This window comes from Chlamydotis macqueenii, chromosome Z (assembly GCF_036417535.1).
Source record: "Chlamydotis macqueenii isolate bChlMac1 chromosome Z, bChlMac1.mat, whole genome shotgun sequence".
Classification (NCBI taxonomy): Eukaryota; Metazoa; Chordata; class Aves; order Otidiformes; family Otididae; genus Chlamydotis; species Chlamydotis macqueenii.
In genome coordinates, this window is record NC_141593.1 from 25460624 (window position 1) to 25484898 (window position 24275).

The 24275-nt window shown below is 37.7% G+C and overlaps 1 protein-coding gene across 2 annotated transcripts in view; it reads left to right on the forward strand.

The window, feature by feature from the left end:
* CERT1 (ceramide transporter 1) overlaps window positions 1-24275 on the forward strand; it is an 82211-nt gene that overhangs the window by 30047 nt on the left and 27889 nt on the right. For both annotated transcript variants that reach the window (XM_086770002.1, XM_086770003.1), the window contains exons 3-6: window positions 1591-1707; window positions 22413-22520; window positions 23312-23450; window positions 24170-24253. In XM_086770002.1, coding sequence (XP_086626128.1) covers window positions 1591-1707; window positions 22413-22520; window positions 23312-23450; window positions 24170-24253 — 448 coding nt within the window. The remainder of the gene's footprint in view (window positions 1-1590; window positions 1708-22412; window positions 22521-23311; window positions 23451-24169; window positions 24254-24275) is intronic.

Sequence of the window (24275 nt, forward strand, 5' to 3'; positions counted from 1 at the left end):
GCTACACGTTAGCTGGGAGAGAGGAGTGAGAATATGTGAGAGAAACAGCTCTGCAGACACCAAGGTCTGTGAAGAAGGAGAGGGAAGAGGTGCTTCAGATGCCAGAGCAGAGATTCCCCTGCAGCTCATGGTGAAGCAGGCTGTCCCCCCTGCAGCCCATGGAGGAGCAGAGATCCACCTGCAGCCCATGAAGGACCCCACACTGGAGCAGGCAGATGTGCCCAAAGAAGTCTGTGACCCCGTGGAGACCTCATGCTGAAGCGGGCTCCTGGCAGGGCTTGTGATCCCATGGAGAGAGGATCCCAGACTGGAGCAGGTTTTTTGGCACGACCTGTGGCTCTGCAGAGGACCCACGCTGGGGCAGTCTGTTCCTGAGGGACTGCATCCTGTGGAAAGGACCCATGCTGGAGCAGTTTATGAAGAACTGCAGCCCATGGGAAGGACTCATGTTGGAGAAGTTCATGGAGGGACCCTACATTGGAGCAGGGGAAGAATGTGAGGAAGAAGGGGTGGTAGAGACAATGCGTGATGACAAATGAGACTTGCTTTTAGGTTTTCTTTTGTGAAGTGTTTCACAAGTAATCCACAGTGCTTTAGTTGTCTGGAAGACTATATATTTGCAGAGTGGTTCTTATATTGTAAAGGATATTACTAATGTGTAGACTTGTCTTTAGCATAAGGAATCAATATTTGTGGTACTTCAAGTTGGGTCATTTGCCTTAACCTTAGAGCCTGTTAGCTTCCTTAGTTATTTGCATGTGTAACTTTTCTTTGCATTCAAATTCAAAAAGATGTTCAGCTAGATCTGTGTTATATTTCTTTAAGAATAATCTGGGGGGCGGGGGTGGGGCAGGGCAAGGAACTTGGTGCTCAGTTTTATATTTACTAAGGAGTAGCCTTGAACTGAGACTGACCTGAGTGAGGGCACAGGGTGGATGAGATAGTTGGGTTTTTTTCCATGTACATTCCTTACCAGCTTCATTGTAATGCTAGCAAAAGCTTTTCAGTATTTAAGGCATGTGAACTGAAAGTTAGATGCATTTGAGTCCCAGTTATCTAGCAATTCTGGCAAAAATAGTTGAGGCAGAGGGTGCCACAGCTTCCTTTAGTTCCTGCTGTTCCTTGTAATTTTGCTATAGTTTACTTTTAAGTTTCTATCTAGTACTTTTTGCTACAATGTATGTATTCTTTCCATTTAAAATAAATACTGAAAGCAATAACCTTGTTTTTTTTTTCCTGCTTTGAAATTAAAATATATATAAAAGTGTATTTTCCTGACTGTGTCCAGTAGTTATTTTCAAAGTATGAAGTTTTGGTCAATGTTTGTGTGGAACTTTTTTTGTGACAATTTTATTCCATAAGAATGTATTAAACAAGCTTTTTCTATTTCAGAAGACTGGTATTTTTCATTATGAGTGTATGTTCATTGTTTGAGACAGCTACATAAAATGGAATTTAAAGTCTAGGATGAATTCAAGACAATACAGACCAAGTTTTCTAATTACAGTGTTTTAGAGTGTCAAAATATTGTGAAGTATTGTTGATCATGTTACTAATTTTAGCTGCTCTTACACTCTTTTTCTGTCACAGCCCCATGACTTTGACGAATGCAGATTTGATATTAGTGTAAACGATAGTGTTTGGTACCTCCGAGCTCAGGACCCAGACCACAGGCAACAGTGGGTAGATGCAATAGAACAACACAAGGTATGTTTTTTTTTTCTGATTTCCTTTCTCACTCCCTTATTAGATCTTGTGGTGCTAGCAGAGAGTTATAAGCTTCTCTGTACAGTCATTAAAGTCCTCAAAGGTATTTATGACAGGTAAAAGCTGCGTGATTGAAGCTGTTAAATATGTTTCAAAGGAATTGATTTGCTTGTTCGTCATAGATAAGAATTTGGAGAACTGTGAGCTAACAACTTTGAACCTTTCTTGAGCCATCTAGCTTGAAAAAGAAGGAGCTTGCATTGTATTTGAGTGGCTTTTTAATGGTTTTGACCATCCTCTCTCAATTATTGAATTGTTTCTTATCTGTCCTAGATATTAAACTTGTTAGTCTTAGAGTCCATTCTCCTAGGTTATCACTCTGGTTTTATGCTCCTCTCTTTCATCATTTGGCTGCTTTTACTATCTGATTACTGGCTTTTGTCTCCCTGTCTTTTAAGGCCCTACTCTTCGTCAGCACTTTGGTTCAGCTTTCCTGATCTATTCCTTATGTCTTCCAGTGAACTCCGTTATTTTCATTGTACCTAAAGGGCTTGAAGGTCAGGTATTTTTAAAGTAATAGAATGCAAAACATCCATTATGTTTTCAGGCAGAAGATAGGCACAGCCCCAAAGTGCTGAGTTTAACTATCTAGCACAATGCAACTTTCTGCATCTGACTTTAAAAGGTGTTACAAGAATACAAATTAGAACAGATAACTAAGTAGGTATGTATTTTTACCTTGAGCTTCTTGAAGCTTATATAAGTAATATTTATAATAAGGAAGTTTCACCTTTTATTGGGCAATCCTTACAGAGCAGTACATGCTCTTAAATTTAAAGTGCTCTCCTTTGATAATGGGTCTCTAAAAAAAAAAAAAAAAAAAAAAATCCAATTAGAGTATTCATCCATTTATAGCTTGGCATTTTGCCTTCACTTTTATACAGAGGTAACAAAAATATAAAATTATGTTGCAAAACCAAGATTATTTTCTGTAGTGTAGTAAAAAAATTAGTTAATGAAATTAACTGTGGAGTGTTCTTGAGACAAAAATACTGCAATTTGTGGCTGTTGCAACACCTTAGAGAAATGTCTGAAGAGGATACACTGAAGAAGTTGCTGGATTACACATCCATAGAGCTGACATTTAAAAGACTGTTTACAGGCATGAGGGTCTTCAGGTGTGGGGTAACGGGGATCTGGAACTTGATAACACTGGGCTAAAATTCAGACAAGGTTTGGTGAATGATTGAGTTCATGAAATGCAGAACTTAACCTGAAGTCTGGAATGTGATCAGGGTCATTGTATGCTACCATGCAGGAATGAATGAGAGAAAAACCCAAATCCTGTCTCAAGCTCTGCTCTGCACAACCTCAGAGGGAAGTCTTTTTCATGCTGTTAGTTTCTGTCTTCTAAGGCTTAACAATCCTTAACTGTTGCTGGGTTCTAGGCTGACAGTTTTATGGAACCACCCGCCCGTTTATAATACAGAAGTATCAAGTGGTAGTAGTTCAGAGTTTTCCATTGTATGTGCAAATTTGGAATTGTTTTTCTGTGTCACTTAACAACAAAAATCTTGTATTTATCAACACTGAATTTTCTTCTCCTGCATTACTGCGCAGCCCCTATCATGAGGTATCTGTTCACTTTTCTGTCTGGTATTATTGTTAAACTTAAGTAATCTTAGTCTGCCTCCTTTTCAGATTGTTAATGACTGAAGAGCATGAGTTCTAGTATTTCAAAAGTGACCTCCCTTTTTGAAGAAGCCTGATTAATTATGCATTTTTTTCCACTTTTTAAAAAAATACTTATTTTAATATTTATTTCAGTTTGGACAGTTTAAGCTTCCATGCTTTGCAAGAATTTGGTAGTACTTTAATAAAAAAAAAAGAAGATAATAAATTATACTAGATCTGGCTTCATACTTAAAGGAGTACAATAAGACGTTTCTTGGATAATTCTACTACCCAATTTTTTCAGTATTTACTTAGAGTTACTATTGGGATTGGGGTAATGAGTGCTTTTTTTTGTTGTTTTATTAAAGTTACTTTTCTGCTCATTGCTAAAAGAAAGTGAGTCATATGTTCTGGAATAGTATATAAAGTGAAGAAAAGTATGTCTACAAGTAGGAAGTGGAAATAAAATTCTTTCTGTCTATGCTGAACTGACAAGAAATAGTTCAGTTTGCATTTTGCTGTCCTGATGTAGTAACACTGGACTTGACAGTTCCAAATCTAATGTTTTTTCAGTATGTGTAGTTTGCAGTTTCATGGTTATTTGACATTAGTTTCTTGCATACTCCTTTTTACTCCTTAGTGTTTACAGTATTCAAGACAAATAGCCTGCATTTTCATTCTTAAATAGGAAGTGAAATATTATGGCATCTCACTTCTAAGTAAACCATAAAACTATTTAATATATAAAAGCTATGCATTATTTAAAAGCATTATCTTCATAGTATGGAACTAAATACCATGTTCAAGACAAGATAAGGCAAGGAAAACGGCAAAAGGTAATACAGTCTTTTAACAATAGCTTGGACTCAAGAGTATGTAACTAAATCTCAGACAATAATGTGTTACTAGCATTTTTTTTCAGTGCAATATTCTGTTGTCTTCATAATACAGTAGCAGCTTCATATCATGAATGTTGTAGGTATGGAGGTACATCTGTTCTTACTAACAGTTCGTGCTAAAATACATAGGAATCTTATTACCAGAAGGCTTGGAAAAGTGCTGCATGCACATAAATAGGTGTTTGATGTAATTAAACATAAACTTGAAATGTCCAAATCCAGTTTTCAGTCTGGTTGTTGTTTGTTTCTTGAAGAATTTGTCTCCAAATATGTTGTTTCTATATTTTCCAAATTGAATGATTAGTGCTATATTCTTTAATATATATACAACTTTGTAGGAAAAATGCACTGCTTCTTAACACTCATAGGATCTGAAAAAAATAGATTTTCCTGGAGGCTGAAAGTTAATCCTATTTTTCATTTGAATTTGTATGAACAACACTTCAGTGATCCTTAGTTTTAAGTAACTTTTCACCTCTTCTCTAATTTTCTTCAGCTCCTGTGGAAGTTTTATGTCTAAACACTTGATTAAGAGTAAGAGAAGATGGGCTTTTATGAGGCAAAAAATCCCATTTCACTGAAAGGTTTAGATTTTTGTCTGCTTATTCTGAAATTCTCTGAAGGAACTTTCCTGGTCAGGTTATCGAAAATCAAGCAGAACTTCCTTAACAAGCTGTTGTTACCGTAAAAATTGGGGTTTTTTTTGAGAACTAGACCCTTGAACTGGCATATAATAATTTGAATAAAATTGAGAGAGGAAATTATTTCCTTTCCTAAGCAGTCATTTTTACTAACTTGTGTCTGCTGCTATATAAAGTACTTTTTTGTTTGTTTTTGAAGGTCTTTGTTGCTTACTGAGTGGGTAGGTAGTTCTGGTAGGCTGCTTAAGCTGTTTGCTAACAAAAGTATGTTTGTGAGACTTACTGCAGCATGTCACAAGGTTGTTTATCTTTAGAGTATGAAAGATGGACTAAAGCTTTGTGACTGTTTCATTGTGCTCTGAACAGAGAAAACACTGATTTAAAACAAATTTTATATTAAATTTTAGTATAGAAAAACTTTCTGCTTAGCAACACCAGCGTAGCTGGTAGCTGAGAAATCTAAAACATCTCATGTTCCAGCATAAAAACTGTTAAGAATTTGTTGTTTTTTTTTTTACCATTGCACTAGGTTTTCCTTGTATTGAGGTTCCTGAATGCTTACTAGATTAATTATTTCAAGTACAGCTTCTGAAATGATTATTGATCTCCCTGAACTGTAGGAGGGAGAAGTCTGTAACAGTGATAAGACCAGCAGGGAGGCAAATGTTACACATTAAATAGTTCATGTGTAACCAGGAGTCCTTTCTTCTACTTAAATGTTTCACTCTGTGCTGAGTAGATACTTATCTGTAAAATATCTGGTTGTAAGGGTGTGTGTCACGAGGAAGCTTCTCTGTTCTCCTGCCCTAAGTGATGGTCAGGTCTAGGACAGCCAATGACCTTTTCTTAGATGAATCTATTAGCAAGGTACGTTGCTGAAGAACTCAAGACCAAACTAGCCTTTCACATTTCTCCAGTGTAAAAACATTGATGGTGCGCACATAACCCATAGAGTACTCTTGGAGTCCCCTCCTTTAAAGGTCATCTAGTCCAACCATCTGCAAGGGGCAGAGATCTTCAACTCTCCAACCAGATCAGGTTGCTCAGAGCCCTGTCCAGCCTGGCCTTTAATGTTTCCAGGGATGGGGCATCCACCACCTCTCTGGGCAACCTGTTCCAGTGCTTCACCACCCTCATTGTATAAAAAAAAAAAATAAAATAAAATAAAATTCCTGATTTCTAGTCTGAATCTACCTTCTTGTGTTTTAAAACCATTACCCCTCGTCCTGTTACAGCAGGCCCTGCTGAAGAGTTTCTCCTCGTCTTTCCTATAAGCCCCCTTTAGGTACTGGAAGGCTGCTATAAGATCTCCCTGGAGCCTCCTCTTCTCCAGCCTGAACAACCCCAACTCTCTCAGCCTGGCCTCACAGCAGAGGTGCTCCAGCCTTCTGATCATCTTCGTGGCCCTCCTCTGGACTCTCTCCAACAGGTCCACGTCCTTCTTAGGTTGGGGGCTCCAGAGCTGGACACAGTACTGCAGGTGGGGTCTCACAAGAGCAAAGCAGAGGAGGAGAATCACCTCCCTTGTCCTGCTGGCCATGCTTCTTTTGATTCAGCCCAGGATGCAGTTGGCTTTCTGAGGGTGGGAGTGCACATTGCTGACTCGTGTTGAGCTTCTCATCCACCAGCAATTCCCCTAATTTTGTTCTGTAATTGGAATGCTTCACCTTCAGACTGAGACCCAAGTGCATCTGCCTATTCCTTCAACGCAATAGCTGCCTTAAGAAATTTCACATTAACAATACTTAAAGTCAAACTTTTGTTTGAATACTGTATGTAAATATTTATCTATGAGATTATTTTTAGTTAACTATGCTAAGAAAACATTGAAAAAATGCTAATGGAGATAACTTTCTCATACTACTATTTTATTAGCCTTGGATGCCAGTGCAAAAAAAAATTGAACAGCTAATCTAGTCAGAAACCAATATCAGAGTTTTATTTGTGGAAAATATAGCTCAGATTATCAACAGGAAAGGGAGAGTACAGAAGGATACTACATATTTAACTTGTCCACAGGCTTTCATCAATTTTGAGGAGAGCTGTAACTTTCTGTGAAGACAGGGTAACTTTTTCCTTTTCTTCACCTTTCTAATCCTTCTCTAAGATTGAACTAATTTACTAACAATGCAAATAAAGACGTACAAATAAGTCACTCCAACTAATATTATGAAGATTATTAGGAATTAATAGGAAAGTGTATGCAGAGTAGGAATGCTATAGAAACATTTTGATCCAGCATACTGATGTAACAAACTTCAAAAATAGAAATTAAATGAGAAGTATACCTTTCTGCCATCAGTAAATAGTTTTGCACATTAAACTTAATTTTCCTACTCTCTAGAAGATCTTTGTGGAGCTGCTGAAATAAGTAGTTTGAATATATTTAAGTGCATGATGAAACACTGCAAATGGTCTTCAGAAGTCTACATTCATCTTACAACCTTTATAAATCTATTATTTTTGTAACAGTTTACTATCTTGCTGACAGCTAGGCACTGTCAAGTAATTTCTAGCAAATGATACTTGTTCTAATGTTGATGAATGAATGCTAGTTATAAATAGGATCTTGTCGATTATTTGAAAACTAAAACTTTCCAATTGTGTAATTTCAGATATGTCGTACAGGAGGGAGCAACAGGAATAGTATCTGTTGCCATTTCTCCATCTACTTCCTTTCCTGGAGTTTAGATGTTCCAGTAATGATTTGTTTCCTCAGCAGTGGTTGCTGAGGTCTGAAAACAAAAAAGAATATGGCTCCCTAATCTGTTTTTTTTTTTTTTTTTGACATTTCATCCTAACACCAGTTCATCTGTTCATACTTCCCCTCCATACCTATTCACAGATTAAGACTGGCTTAAGTGGAAGCAACAGTGCAGATGAAGGAAAGTATAGGAGGTATGGGAGTAAGTAAATATTGTTTAACTTTGTTTTCATTTCTCAAGTTCATAGTGAGGATTGTAGGAGAGTGATGATGAAGCCTGCTTTTTTTCTCTGATGATATCGGTGGCCTAAGTGTTGGAACAAGTTTCCTAAGTAGTCTTGGTGTGAGTTACTCTTGTCTATCAAATTGATCTGGGTCGCCTTGTTTTGTTGTATGATGCTCTGCAGCACGTTAATGTCTACATTTTTCTGTTTGATGCTGAAACTTTGGATGGTATAGAATACCCTATTAGTTTCGGTGATATCACATGTTATACCAGAAGCCAGTGCTCCACTCTCACTGTGGTGTTGTGAGGCAGTGACTTGCAACAGTGGTGCAACTTGCCTCATAGGACTTAAATGTGTAGGCAAGTCACTGACGAGTGGTAGAGGCATATGCTTAAAGGTGTCGCAAAAACATTGTGTATTAGTTCGAAACTGGAAAACCATGAACTGTTGCTGAAGCTTATGCAGGAACTTAGATCTGTTCTTATTGCTGTTCTGTCACTGCTGTATGTTGGCACAAAATATGTAACTTAAGCTTTTGTGTATTTACGTTTGGCATCTCCCTTCAAAACTGAATTTGAAGTGTTTGCAAAAATACGCCCTGATAACTAAACAGGAGAATAAGTCCAAGCAGAGTCTTCTGAACTCTGCAGTAATAAGCTTATTTATTTCGGATTTTGACCTGAATCTCAGAACAAAGCGGGAAATACACAGGAGAAGGATGTAGCTGTGTCAAGTCCAAGCACCTTGTCTAGCTTTTCAAGTTCATTGTTTCTTTAACCCTTTTTACTGTTTAGTGGCGTCTGACTAGTATAGGTATCAGAGGAGAAATAAACTGAAGGGCACTCCTGAAGTAAGAGTGATAAAGTTCATCCTGATTCTTCCTCTAATAGGAACTGAAGTCATCCTTGTCAGATGCCGTGTTGCATTATAAGTTGGGTTGCTAAGTATTGTTAACAATGAGGGGCTGCAGAATCATTTTAGCCTGTTTCTGCTGTTAAAGGGATTTCTTCTTGCCATCCTCATCGAATCTGAGTTTTCCTTTATAGAGCAGTCTTACAGTCAATCTGGAGAGGAGGTATTTCCTTCATTTTGCAACACTTAAGATTTCTTGTCTTTTGTTAGAAAGACAAGCTCCCCATTCCTCAATGGTTTTTCATGGGAATATCTTTTATGACACTGATACCTTGTATGGCTCTCTTCAAAACTCAGTCCTCATCTTTCTTTGAGGTACAGCATTAAAATTGGACTCTGTATTCCTACTAAGGATCCTATGGGTTCTGTAGACTACCCTGTTTTGCAACACCATGATTTTTTTTTTTTTACTTAGCTTGAGAACCACTAAATCTGATTAATCTCTGGAATTGCCTGCAACTTGTTGTGTCCTGTACTTGTGCAGTACAGTATTTCTCATAACCAGGTAAACCTTGAACTTAATTTTTCACCAGTGTACGTAAGTGTTAAGTTTTTCTCCTCTTCTGTTGCCTTCAGTGTTTCCAGCTCTGCTGTCCTGGCTTTTGGTTTCTTTCCAGAAATAATTATTTGTGCTGCTTGGGTTGGGTTCAATTTCTTAAGTGACTGTGCTTCTTCTAGTCCTTTCTGAAGCATGCAGACTGGCTGAGTGAAGAAAGGCTGGATCACTTTGGGGTATCTTGGTTGATAGCTGAACTTGCTTGTTATTCTGTTGGGAGCTGCTTATCTTAGTCTGAGGCTGTATACATATGTGCACTTAAGATAATCTTAAATCTTTGTATCCGTGAAAGCTGTGATCACTGTCTGCCACATGTTCCTAAGTAAAAAGTTTTTCTTCATCTAGTCAGAGCATTAACAGGGTAGTCTTTGTGATCTTAGTAGAGGTCTTGAACTCTCCCTCTCTCAAACCTACTCCCAAAAGGTAATTAACTTGCTATCTTTCCCTTAAATTAGCTAAATATATGAATTGACTGAAGATTCAAGTGCACATAAATGTTAAAGTAGTAACTTTTTGATCACTATATAGCCAGGCTGGTGAACCAGTGTTCTGAAATATCTAAGGAATGCCTCAAAATTTCAGGCAAAAATACAAATTAGCAGAGCATTGCCTTGTGGATGCAATAACGTGTAAGAAAAAAAACTCGGTATCAAATAACATAAAAGGCTTGTGACAGTACTGCTATGCTGTTAAGAGTATGTCAGTCAATATTTTTGTAATGCTATTTAATGAAAGGTGATGTACATGGCTGAAGTAAACTTGGTGCCAAGTCTAATGCTGAGCTTTGAGGTGACCAGAACTAAGCTACCAGACTGAACGTGCAGCGGTCTATGTAATAAATAACCAGTCTAATTTCTATAAACAAATGAGATTCTAATAGTAAACTCAAAGGTGTTATTAATTAGCTTTATGAAAACGATTGTGGTAGATAGTTCTATTAAATGAAAGTATACGCTATCAAAATTAAGGAGAATGTTTGTAACCAGCAGAATAACACAGTAGTTCTAGGAGTCGAGCTCTCTGTGGCAGAGTGACAGCAGGTTTTTACATGGTCTCACTGAAAACAGTACTGCTTATTGAGAGAGACCTGTGTGAAGCTTGACTTGGGTGGTAAATGCCCCTTCAAATCAGGGTAAGCTCTTGGTACAAAGAACAGAAAGTACAGAGCTACAATGTGGAAGCAGTGGGTGGTTAAACAGTTAAAAGTTGACACTTGCCAAATAGATCTGTGTGCTGTTTACTCAGAATTATTACTCATGAGCCTAAACAGTGCTATGTATTAACAGAGTTTAAAAGAACAATCTTGCATTCTCTGTATGCCTCCATTTATGGATGCAGTCCTTTTTTCTTTCTAAAAAGACTTAGTAAGGGGTGTTTTTTCTTCTGTGAGCCTTCATTAGAGAAACTCATTGAGCTGGTATTAACAGGCCAGAGTTAACACCCTAGCCATAGGGAGTAGATGCTGCCCAGCCACATGGGTGGAGCGCACAAGTAGCAATGATACCTATTCAGTAACATTCAACAAGGTAACTTTTTGGCTCTTTTAAGAGAGACAGACACACCCACCCACACCACCACTCACCACCCTTGTGCCCCTCTGAAAAAGAGAACAGTTGCAGTAGCTAAAGTAACTCGAAAGAGCTGGGGAATTCTTTTAAAACACAACAAGATGACTTGGGGTGTCTTCTGCTTTTTAAATTCAGTGTCCATTTGCTGTTATTGGAAGCTCTTGAGGTAATTCTTCTAATACAATTTCTACTGTAGAACAACAAAAGAGATCCTTTTGTCTCTCTGAAAACAGATAATACTTGAAAATAATGCATTTACTATCATTTTAATGTCATGTAGGTGAGTGGACCTACTGCAGAGGAATAAAAATTCTGGTGCCGTGAGCATACCTATTTTAAATGGGAGGGGAAGAAGAAAGGTTGACTGTTTAACTGCTAGTATTTAAGTGTCCTGTGTTGATTGATAAGAACACAGGCATCAGAAAATGTTGAGGCAGGGAAGGAATAGAGAGGTGTCCATCTTTCTTCCCTCCCTGATAATCCGAAATAACTTGTGGAGACTTTTATATTTCCTTAAAATTGCTTGTTTAAGCAAGCAAATATAGCTGAGGCTGTTCAGTGGAATGGGAACTGCTTGCCCTGCTGTTCATTATGATACTGTTAGTGAAACTTGTAGATATTGTAGAGAAGCTCTGCTTTCAGGGGAAGATTAGATGGATTGCTTAAGTTATTAGTCCTTTACTGGAAATAACCAAAGTTTCTTCCTTTAAAATTGATTCAAATATATTCTTTCAAGAAGGAAAACTAAGCTTGAATATGTCTTACACATTCCATTATTTTGGCACTGTTATCAGCAAGAATTCTTTAAATGACAAGCAATATTGCATGTGTTAAATGCTACTAAATTTGCTAAGTGCACTTATTGCTGGAAACTGTATTTCCTGAAAGAAGACTTTAGAGGGAAGCCAGTGAATCAGCAGTTTCAGTTGACTGCATAAGTGTACGCTGCAGCAAACCTAAATGCCATCACTTCCAAACTGTTGAAACTTCCCTTTCAGGACAGAAAAAAAATAGTTCTTTGTCTTGGCACCCTTTTGCCACTCTTGGGCCTATGTTTAAACAGCAGCTGTAAGTTGCAGCTTTATTAAGTGGTTATAGTTAAGACTTTTTAAAGCTGAACTAAAGTTTTCAGTCCATTCCAGCCCAACACACTTGATTAATTATAAACAATGCAGATTGTTTCAGTTTGAGCAGCCCAGTCTTTCTTTGCCTGTGTGTTCCAGTTATGTTTCATAACAATCATTTTGCTTTTGAGAATAGATATTATAAGTTGCTGAAGAATGCATCCTTATGAGGTGGAGGCCTGAGTGTCTAATTGGACATGCTCTGAGCAGGAGGTGGTACTAGAGATACTTTGCAACCTAACTATTCTGTTTCTATGATAAAATCACATTTCTTATATAGGATTTTAATTCTTTCTTGCACACATCATAGTATTTTCTACTTCACAGCAAAAGGATTCCTCACTCTTGTCTTGAAATAATCTTTTTTAAACAAAGTGAAGTTTTATTGCCTCAATTTGCTAGTTTGTAAATAAAAGATCTGGTTAAACTCTGTCTCCTTGAAGTTTTGCTTTATTCTTGCACTGTTCGAAGGTGCAGCTCCTACTTATTTACATTCTTGCTTCTACATGCCCCCAACTATGCTAAACAAAGTTAAGCAAAAAAAAAAAGATATCTATTTCAGGTGTTTAGTAGTATTAGTAGGTTTGAGGAAATCTGTTGGGTAAGCCTGCCATTTTGAAATGTAAAAAGAAAGTGCAAAGATAACCAACAGCGGCTATTTAGACTACACTTCCCATAATCTAATCAAACAACACATAGGGACTTAAGGTTTGTGCAAGTGTAGTGCAAATTGATCTTCACAGACTTACTGGGCTGCTTTATATTTTAATTCTTGAAAAGAGGGCATCACGCCTGCTGGAGGCATGTCTTCAACAGATCGAGAGTGTTCAGCAGGCAGCACAAGTCATACATAGCCTCCCTTCTTGGAGTATCCATGTGAGTTGTCATGTGATGCACCTGCAGTAAAAACATGCCCCATTATGTGTTTGGGCTTGGTCATATGAAAAGGAAGTCTGCAATATGTGACCCGAGGCTGCAGTTAGGAGCAAAATATGCGTGTTACCCAGCTGGAAAGGTTTTCTGCCAGCCTCACTGATCTGTAGTGCCAATACAAAATGTTTCAAGAAAGATCTTACCGTTTAGAGCCCTGTAATACACAGACAGTTGACAGTTTTTCTTTACTGTCCTGAACTGTGGGGCAGCTTTGAGTCTGGAGTGCTTTTGGATGTAGATACCCTAAGTTCACTTTTCTGCCATTTTTATAGCTGCTGCTTTGTCCTACCTGAACTGGACTGTACACCGATCTGTCAAAATATGAAGATCTAGTGACAGCATATGCATTTTGTCACTACCATGCAGAACAGGCAAGGAACACCTTGCCTCGCCAACACCATCATTTGGTAGTCTCCCTCCTCTTACTTAGCAGTGGAGTGAAGTTAGCTTTTAATGTGTTGCAATTAAAAGCAGGTAACAGCAGGAACATGGCCATTTTCCTGAAGTCTTACATCACTCCCCTGTACACACACGCCAGTGTCTGCAGGCAATAGCATCAGTGTTTGAAGCAGTCTGTGAGCTCCTTACACACGGGTGGCTTTCACATGGTGACTTCTTCAGGGATATACTACTGTAAGGGAATTAGCAATGAGACTGGACTTCAGCAATATGTAGAGAGTTTACAAATCTACAAAAGAAGTTATTCTGTATACATACATATCAAATGTGTTTCTGCAATTGCCTGGACTTTTCACAGTACAGTGTGGAGTTAAGTTCTTGCAGAAAGTGCTCCTACAGCTTGTAAAAAAAGCAGTGCTGCTGTCATTGAACTAGGCAGTTTAGTTATGAGAAGACTGAGTTAGAACAGGCTGCTAAACTGCTTGTGTTTTGTCAGTAGTACACTGTTCTCTGGCTAGTGCTTACTGCAGGGAGGTTTTTGTGTTGGTACCCAGCACTGCACTTTACATCCTTTATCTTGTTCATACTTTTTTACCTCTCTGGAAAGCAGTAAGAACCAAAAAGGTGACCCACAGCTTAATGCACAACCTAACGATGGCCAACAGTATTCCAGTCCTGTATAAAGCTGGTGATAATGCTTATCTTCAAAGTCCTCATTATTTTAGAGCCTGTATCCTTTGGTTTGCTTTCTTCTGTTACACTAGAAGCAGCCTTTTGTGAGCTGTTTTACCACCACTTCCCAGATTTTCCTTCAAGGTCAGCTTACTGTAGAAACCTATGCTATGCTTGAAGCTGTTTTTCCCATTGTCTTGCACAGAGGGTGTTGGCTTTCAGCAGATAAAAGCAGTCTTTTTCTTTTTGCATGAATGAATAATGATAGTGTGGGGGGTGTGTTTGTATTGGCAGATTAAATTTAATATTTTTACTGATATGTTTACTGATATTGTGTGTAATGTCAGATAACATTTTAATTATCAAAGTCTAGCCTTCTGAAAGATGAATTGTATAAAACAGTTCTACAAACTCTTAATTGAGCCTGCTTAAACTTAAGCATTGTGAATAGATTAGGTAGCTTATTTCAAATGAAATGTCTCTGTATCACTCCCCCATGATTTTTTTTATGGATTTGGAAGGGTTTAACTAGAACTTTGTTTCTTCTGATGCTTCTCAAAGTGCATATGCATACAGGGAAAACTAGTTTGATGAGAACCTACTTGATGCATACTCTGTACATGAAGAAATGCTGTTAGTCTGGCTGGTATATACAACTCCTTTTCACAAGATGTATGTTTGACAGCTGTCAGACTAATGGCAGAGTAGTTGAATGTGAAGAAGTGTCTTCTACTCTGACATAGTACTTGAGACAGAGGGGCCCCGTTTTCCATAAGGGTTCTTTTTTAAAAGCTAAATTGTATTGAGCCGAACTACTTCAAGTTAGATGAAGATTTTGAGAAATCTGTGCCTAAACATTTGTCAGAGTTTTTTAATTTGGTGCTAATGACCTTGGACAGTCTTAACTAGAAATTAACCTGTTGTTACTGTTTTGAACTGACTGAGAGGTGTGACTGCAGAATAGTTTCCTTAATCTCTATTAAAACTTCTAATTCACTGTCGTTCTTTCAGCAATAGATGTCATTGTTACTTCTTGCATACTGTGCGGAAAACTTTATCCTCATTTAGCAATGTGTCTCAAATGTGATTATAAAGGCTAAAGGTAAAAACTGCTCTGTTTGTAATTGTCTGCCAAGGAAAGGAGGTTTATATGCACAGGGACTGAGACAGAAACAGGGTAAGGGTTACTGTTGGGCTTTGACCAATAGTAACCTTTAGACGTTTCTGTTTCCTTTTTGCTATTTCCCTCTAGTGGTCACACAGGATATTGACTTGGGGAGGTTAAACACACGAACTGGTATCTTTTCAAATGCTTGTACGTAAATAAATTAACACAGAGGCAATATGGGGTTTATGGAAACTTAATTTGCCCAGTCCTGACCTGTTACAATGCACTGTATTGCGATAACTTGTGACAGGAGGACATGTGGTTGTGCTTCAGGTTGGTGATTCAACAAGCTTTTGGAAATAATCTATCCAGTGTGTTAATCTGGGGCGGGGGGTGAGGGGGGAACAAAAAAAAAATCTTTGGATAAAATTATTGCCTAGTTAGTTTCAACCTAAGACATGGAATCTTTATGTTGCCAAATTGATGTATGGTTGGAAACAGACATAAAGCTTCTACTGACAGCAGGATTCTGTGTGCATAAAGAACTTTTAAACCAGACTGAGCTTCTTTTCTAAATAAACATAATTTTGACACAAATAGAAAGACTGTTTTTATCAAACTTCAGCCCTGGACAACTTCAGGAATCTGGAGCTGTATGAGGAACATGACAAAAAGATGCATGTCCTGGGAAGTCCCTTATTTTGTATAACCTTTATTGTTCAGCTGTACTGGGTGCTGTGAGCCTCCCTTGGTTTTGAGGGAAGTGAGTGTTGCTATGTGATAAAACAACGGTTACAGCGAGAAGGAAATGAGAAGAATAGGGAACAGGATTTGAAAGTCAAGAAAAATGTGTTACATTTGATAGGATGTGAGATGCTAAACAAGCACTGTGTTGAAAGTAAACTCTTTTTCCTGGCCTTTTCCCAAATTACTGTTGTAAGATTGCAATTTAAATTGAATGTGTTCTCATGGGTATAAGATGAATTTTTCTTCCTTTCTCAAACATAGTATGGAGTTTTCCATCTTGACAATTTCAACTTTCTTCATACTCCAGTGCTTGCTACCTATTGCATACTCGGGGGTACACCCAGCACTTAATAGCGATTTCTATTCTGATGGCTAGATGAATGTCTGAGGACTGAGTGGAGGGTAAAAAAAACTTCTGTTCCCATATGTAACAGTGACAAGATAACTGTTAACTGCACTGGGTAAACAAGAGATTTAATGGTCTTTGTGGTTTTTGCGGAAGCATTTGCTTTGATAGTTTTTCTGCTTATTGATAAACCTGCTGATGGATTTTTTTCTGTGCTACTGTAAAGCTTTTTGTAGTCCATTTCTTCCTGGGCAAGTAAGAACCTTGCCTGCCCCTGTACTTGAAATTTGAAGATTCCTCAAAATAAAAATGTTTCTTCTGAATAAGCAAAGCATTGACTTCTGAAGTCCAAGACCAAAACTGCCTCAGACTTGCAACAAGTAACTTTACACAAAGGGAGATGGGGGGAAGTTTGCTGTTTAAGCATAGTCTCTCGTTTGAAATCCAATTATGGTGTTTAGCCCAAGATTCTTCAGCATTACACCGATTGTGGATGTGTTTTTCCACTTCTACACAGAGCTGTTGTTAATGTCATACTTCACCACCTTAAATAGTTTTTTTTTTTTTAAAAAAAAAAAGAAAAAAAAAGAAAAAAAGAAAGAAGAGTAGGAGGCAATCATTCCCTCCCTGCCGCCCTGAAAGGTAGGAAAGATACCACCTACATGCCAGTTCGCTGTGAACACAGCGTGCGGTTTGGTCCCGGTGCCTGCGGAGCGAAGCCGGGGCCGGGGGATCCCTGCCCGCTGCGCCCGGCCAGGCGCGGGCTCTCCCGCCACCCAGCGGCCGCTCCCCGCGCCAGCGCTCCGGGACCGGTACCCGGGCCCCCGCCGCCCCCGCGCCCCTTGCTCGCTCCCGCTTGGGAGCGTCGCGCCTGGAAATGCTCCCTTTTGACCTTTATGTGTAACGATGATGTAATTGTATCCATTATAACTGCTAAATGCAATTAAACTATTATCTAATTTTGTAGAGTTATTAAAGAGAACGATATGGCAAGTGCTTTCAGTTAGGATCAGAACTGTTCTTATTTTTAAACAAGTTGAGCAAGGACTATCCTTAAACCAAGATCAAGCAGTATGTATTTGAACTTGTTCTTTAAAATCTGTTATTATTGTATTAGAACAAATAAGGGCACTAACTTTAGTGCATTGGAAGCTGAGGCCAGAACATTAGTGCTTTTCCTGACAGTGTCTAATAGCAGAATGAAGATTTCTAGTTCTTTTGTAGCTCTACAGATCTTACTTGCCCTTGTCCTGACAGCACAGATTCATAGGAGCCCTCTCCCAGTCTTTCTGTAGCCTCATGGCCCAGCAGTACAAGCTGCTTTAGTTTTGTTACTAAGTCACTCTATAGAGGGATGCAGTTATCAGCTTGGGTTTTAATATACTTTTTCTCAGGGAAGAGATTTATTCTGTAAAATCACACTGGACACAATGGTCCCCAGGCCTGAGGAGCAGGATGGTAAAGGCGTTCTGTTGCTCACCTTCTCTATGCGCTCTTGGATGTCCCCCTCCTCAGTGTCCTGGCTGTTCTTCATTCTGCTTTTGGAGTACCTGCTTCACCCTATTCAGCTTTTGTGGACTCTCTGCATTTAAAGATGTTGAATAGTTTTCCTGTGTACGTTAACATTTAAAAGACTTAGTGGAAAAACAGTACATGTCCATGTAATTAAACATGGGTGTGAACTACGTGGATAAAGATTATCAAAGATTGGTTGTTTGCCTTTAGTTGCCTCCTTATGAACCTGCATTCTCTTCTCTGCAATGGTTTGTGTTGATGCTGCTTCTCAGCCCTTTCTCTTTCTTTAAAAAGCAGTACATGGTTCCAGCACTTACTAGCCTGAGTATTACTCTAGCTCATGTAACTGTTAGAGGCTTATTGTCTGCTGGCAACACATGGTGGCTTACCAAAAGTATATGGAGTTTGAGAAGTAAAGACCCAAGAGATAATTGCTACTTAGATTTGACAAGTGAGTGTAGCAGTTACAAGAATCTTAGGGCTATATTACTATAGTTTCTGTTTTTTCAGTTGTCTTATACTTATTTTTCAACTCAGAATTCCTGGGGTTTTTTCCTCCTTTGTACACAGTATGCTTGTTTACTGTGGAATTGTAGCATCTATCACTGTTGGAGAAAAATTTGTCTACATTTCTTTACCTGTTTCTGCAGTTGCAAAGAAGGAAGCTTTTTTACTTTCTAAGTAGTCCTTTGCACTGTGCCTAAGAAGACTGTAGGCAGGGAAATCATTATCCAGCTGCTGTGACCTGAACTGTGAAATTCCCGTCTCCGCCTTCCTGCTAATAACTACCTTGTTTTTGAAAGCTTAAATTTCCATTGTCAGCAGCTATAGAACTGTTGAAAAATCGGACCTACAGACACTTGTTAATTGTATCTTTAATGTCAGTCCTCAGAAATGCATCCCAGACTGCCCTGCCTCTAGTGTCTGTGGTATTCTTACTGTCTGCAGCCATCCCTAGGAAGCCCCTCCTTGGCTCATGCTAGCGGTAACCCTTCTTTCTTCAAGTATACGTTGACACATTTGCAAGCAAGTCTAAAAATTGCCCTGGGAACATAGAAGTTTTACAGAGCTTGTCTGCTTAGTCTACACCAGGTCTTTCATAGTACCTTCCAGCTCTTTCATTTTGTGTTCTTACTTTTTTCCACATTCTCGCTTTTTTGTAAGATATTGTGGTTTGATCTCTTGGATGTTTTAGTGGAATTTTTCACAAATATTGCACAGAAAATGATTAGAGTCACTATATCCTAATTTCTGTTTCATCACCTCCTGGAGTGAGCCATATGCTTTAGAGGGAGGAGATGCCTGCTGCTTGTGTTATGTAAAATAATAAATAATTTATAATGCTAACTGAAAATATCTGCCTTGGTGGACAAACATACATTGTTTGCGCATGACAGGCAGTAAATTGAAACATAATCAAAATAATTCCTTAAAGACATGGGAGAATCATTAGCTTTATTTAATTTTTTTTTTTTTAAGTGGGAGAGCTTTCCCATGAGCCTGTGCTTTACTCGAGAGTATTATTGACCCACTTTAGGAAATCCTTAACTAGTGGATCAGTGTGAGCTATAGTGGAAGTCTGCAAGATGATTCTGCGAATACTTTGCTGTTTTATTGAAAGCAGCTTTTCTGACGTACTGCCTTGTTGCTGATACCAGCACCTGGTCCAGTAAAAAATCACATGAAGCTTTGGATCATGTGGCTCTTTCCTCTCATCTATCATAATGAAAGGATTAATGGATTTTCTGCACCGCCTTAGAAAGCTGAAGCTGTTGCAATGTGCTAATAAATGCCAGTTTTAGTGCTACTTTGAAGCTATGCTGTATGCATGGAATTTCAAAGAACTGCATCTATATACTGAGCATGGTAATTTAGTATTAGTGCTTAATCTTATTAATTGATGCAACTTCTGCAAGATATTTTGTTTTCAGAGACTGCTAGCTTCTATCATATGGACTACCTGCTTTTCCGATCATATGGACTCTACCTGCTTTTCCGATTTTTATCTTGGGAAATTCAAAACTGTGTAAACAGAAGAAGCTTGTGTCAACGTTCCTCTTCTCAATGTAATTGAGTATTTCTGCAGTGAATAGTTAATGATGATCTGCTTTGCAAGACATAAATGCGGCAGTGACCTGCTCTCGTTTAGATGTTGCGGTAGTAGAATGGTGGGGCTTTGCATGATGCATGCTTTCATTGTTTGTGTTAAGCTGCATGCATGTGTCGGCTGTCAGCTGGATGGCTTGTCTCTGCCTCAGTTATAAAGGAATACTTATTTTCTGTTTCTTCTGACAAATAAGTATTCTTGATGTAGTTTTCATTTTTTTCCCCTTGGATATTAAAACATAATTGTCGAAGACAGTGTTGTGAACATGATCTATAAATGCACATGCTCTCGATTCATGTTGTGTGCTGTTCAGTCTGCTGTTCATCTGCTGAATTTGCTCCTTGGTTGCAAATGGTTAAAACTGCCTAAATGACTTTTGTGTAGCACCTTTGTTATTGGTAGAGTTCACAAGCTGATATCTGTATGCAGCTGATAGGTCTGTATGCTGTCTTGTATACAACTCTGAAGTGTGAATAAACTGTTTAGTGGAATTATTAATCACAAACATAAATGACAGTGAAATAAATATACTGATGAAAATGTACTGTAAAAAATCCAGCTTATGTATTGGTATGGAAATAAGTTTCTCTTTCACACTCAGCTGTTATTGTGTGAACTAAATTAAATGAGCATTGACTGTATGGGTAATATGGGAAGAAAAAAATTTAGTCCAAATGTAGAACATAAGCTACTAGATTTTCTACTTCTAAGATTACATCTATTCTTGTAAGTTCTAGAGTATTGAGATGTGACTCTTTATTAAATCTTTAAATAGAGAAATTCAGATATTCCACTTCCTAAGCTTAAATCCAGGATTTGCATAGGTGTGTCTTTCTCACTTAAAGGAGAAAGCAATCGGAAGACATTTGCTGTCCATAGTTAAAATGCTTTGGGCTCAGTGCAGTGGATATTTCGGCTACATTTTAAAATGGATGTGTTCATTAAGTCATATTCTGCTGAAGTGAAATTTTACCTTCTTTCTGCTTACAGAGAAAATAGAATCAGTCTGTACTGTCAAATTCTGTAGTAAAAGCACATTCAGAGTCATCTTAATATTTGTAGCATATGATTACATAAATACTGAAGTTACCATTCTGTTTCTCTTCTGTTTCCTGCAATGCTTTCTTGTCTTCCACCTCATTCTTTAAATAGGTGGATAGAAGTTGACTCATGGCTCCTTCTTGCTCGGTTTTGCTGGATAATCTGTCAGTCACATTCATTTGGGAATTATGTTGACTCACATTTTTCTTTTCAGTCATACCTTCATTTCTCTGAAACTGTGTTTCTTTGCCACTGCTCCTTTGTAACTCAAACATACATACTTTCTCACACACATTGCAAGATTGTCCAAACCGTCCCGTTTTAACCAACACTTCAAACAACTTTTTACCCTTTCTCCTTGCTTTCAATACTCTCTAAGTTTATTTGCATGTTAATTTATCAGCACTGTCCTTTCTTCCCAAAGCCTATTCGGTTTCCAGTTTTTCCATAAGAAGTACAACAGCTAGAATTTCATTGTCGCTTCTTGTTTGTTCTATATCATTTGTTTTGTCTCCCCTTCTCCCTATACCATCTGAATTTCTGTGCTACTGTAGAATTTCTTACTTCTGTCAAAAGTCCTTCACAATGTTGTCACTGTCTAATTGATCAAACACTTCTATTAATAGTATTTCAAATATTACTCTGAGCCATCTGTTTATTTCTTACATTCTCTTTCAGGGTTTTTCTTCTCCTTTGCCATGCACAGGCCACTGACATTAACATTTAGGGAAATATTTTTTCTTCTTGTTCCTCAGTATCTACTTCTATTTGATTTGTGAGAAAATTTGTTGAACTTGGTATCTTTGGATCTTTTTAATGTTATTTTAATCTGGAGATGTTTTAATTATTATTTTATTAGTTACTATTATCTTCTCCCGCTTCTTTTTAGTATCACACTTTGTTTTATGTAGATTTTTGTTCTTCATAAAAAATCATTTCAGTTTAGTATAAAGAATTTGGCTAAAGAAGCCTGGAACAAACTGAAAAAAAAAAAGAAAAACCAACTTGATAGCAGTAATTGTTTTTGTATGATCTCTGTTTTGTTGCTTTTAAAAATAAAATGGCACTATTTGAATGATTGGAAGGATTCACTGAAGCTGATTTTCTTCAAACTGAACCATGTTAATCCCCTGATGAATTGCAGGGTACAAATAATGTAAAAGTGTAGAGACTTTTGAATCCTGTGTGAAAATTGCTTGGTAGGGATTACATGAACCAATATAATGGAACATTGTCCCTTTCTCGAACCCTTAAATATATGTTGCCTTGTTCTTTCAGAGGCATGTAATAGATTGTAGATAACTATTTTTTTACAGATCATTATGACAACAAAAAAATACATTCATAGTAACTTTACAGATGCTGCATCAACATCTTAAATATGAAGGCACGATTTGAGTTAAGCCTCTGCTGCTTCCTGACAAGAAACAAATGGACGGGTTTCAAGGAAATTAGATTAATCTTGCTTTCTTGATTTCTTTTTTTTTGTTAAAACCTTAGCACTCTAGTTTTGCATGTGGTTTGTTTTTTAGACTGAATCTGGCTATGGATCAGAGTCAAGTTTACGACGCCATGGCTCCATGGTGTCTCTTGTTTCTGGAGCAAGTGGATACTCTGCAACATCCACCTCTTCATTCAAGGTTGGTGAATAAAGTTTTCTTAGTATTGGTGCACGAATAACATGCACAACTGGAAAATAAAAAACTTATGTGAAGACTTAATTCACACAATTATAGAAAAAATATACAAAATATTTGGTTTACTGTAAGTGTTAGTAATTCATCATATGATGATGGACAGATCATACAGGAAACTCCTGGGCCTCTGTGTGGTTATCCCTCTTAAACTGTGGTGCCATCTTCCAATCGCAGGAAAACAAAACCTGTGGGATCATTTATTAACCTTCCCTAATTTACTCCTCAGAAATGCTCATTCTGTGACTTAATGAATCTGATTAGTACCAGTTGACAAGTGATGGCTTTCCTTAACCTCATGCATATAAATATTTAGCATATGAACGTGGGTGGGCTCTACTTCTGGGAGAGCATAAGAGGAGCAACACAAGAAAGGCGAATAAAGGTTGGAACAAAGATCTTCAAGTAGACATGACTGTTTTCAGGCAAATAAGCATAAAGTTGGTAGCGTGCAAAATCACATTTTTAATAAGCTTTTCTGGAATTCTCTAAAGTAGCAGATGCAGTCAAGGGGGAAAATTGAGACCAGTAGACAAATGAGTAAGAAACACTTGTATACAGTTTCTTACATTCTTCTAACAGTAACAGTATTTCCTAGCTGCTGATATCCAAAATGTCCTCAGTGTACTTGAATTTGTTCTTCATAGCTGCAGAAATCCAACTTTTTTTTTTTATTTATGCATTGAACTATTGCTGAATATGGAGAAGCATTTCAGACTTTTTTCTTTTATTTTCAGAAGGGCCACAGCTTACGTGAGAAGCTTGCGGAAATGGAAACCTTTAGAGACATCTTGTGCAGACAAGTTGATACTTTACAGAAATACTTTGATGCCTGTGCAGATGCGGTTTCCAAAGATGAACTCCAGAGGGACAAAGGTAGAATTGTAACTGAAAACTCTTGTCTCCACAGAATTTACCTTTTTATGCAGCCTTTGAAATAGTTATTGTAGCATTGGATGCCACACAAATAAAATATGTATCTTAAATATACTCTTTATTATAGGGATCAGTCATAGATATTTCTGCGTAAACAGTGTTAACTAATTTAACCTCAGAAGTTTGATTCTCATAAAAATCTACTCATTGTTAACCTGTAGCTGTCAGCTGTACAAAATAAATGCTCTTTTAAGCATTTGATGTTCTAGAACAATAATTGTTTACCCTCATAATGTGAATTCAAGTTAGTTTATTGCTGTGTCTCTTACCTTTTATTTTGAAAAACCGATAAAATATTAGTTTTGATAGAAACAAGAAATTCTTTTAAAAAGGCAAGATGTTACCATAATTAACTCTCCTGAGATGTACTGGCTGGAACTAGAGCACTGACTAACAGAAAAATAATATTGTTTTTGCCATAGAATGAGGTGCTAAACTTCTTCAATACTGAGCAACTGTTAGTCTCCTCATGGTTTCTGACAGCAATGTAAATAGTGGTCTCGACTCAGGGGGAAAAAAAAGGATGGGGAAAGTTCTGGACTGTTACAGGAAAAAAATCTTAAATGCTACTTAGCCATGAAGATGTTCTTACTTCTTTCCTGGACACTAAAAAGTTGGAAAAGCTTTCTCACTCCCGTAACACTCTCTCTCAAATTTAGTGGTAGAAGATGATGAAGATGATTTCCCTACTGTGCGTTCTGATGGGGATTTTCTACATAACAGTAACAGCAGTAAGGAAAAATGTAAGTGTTTCACAACTTTTTC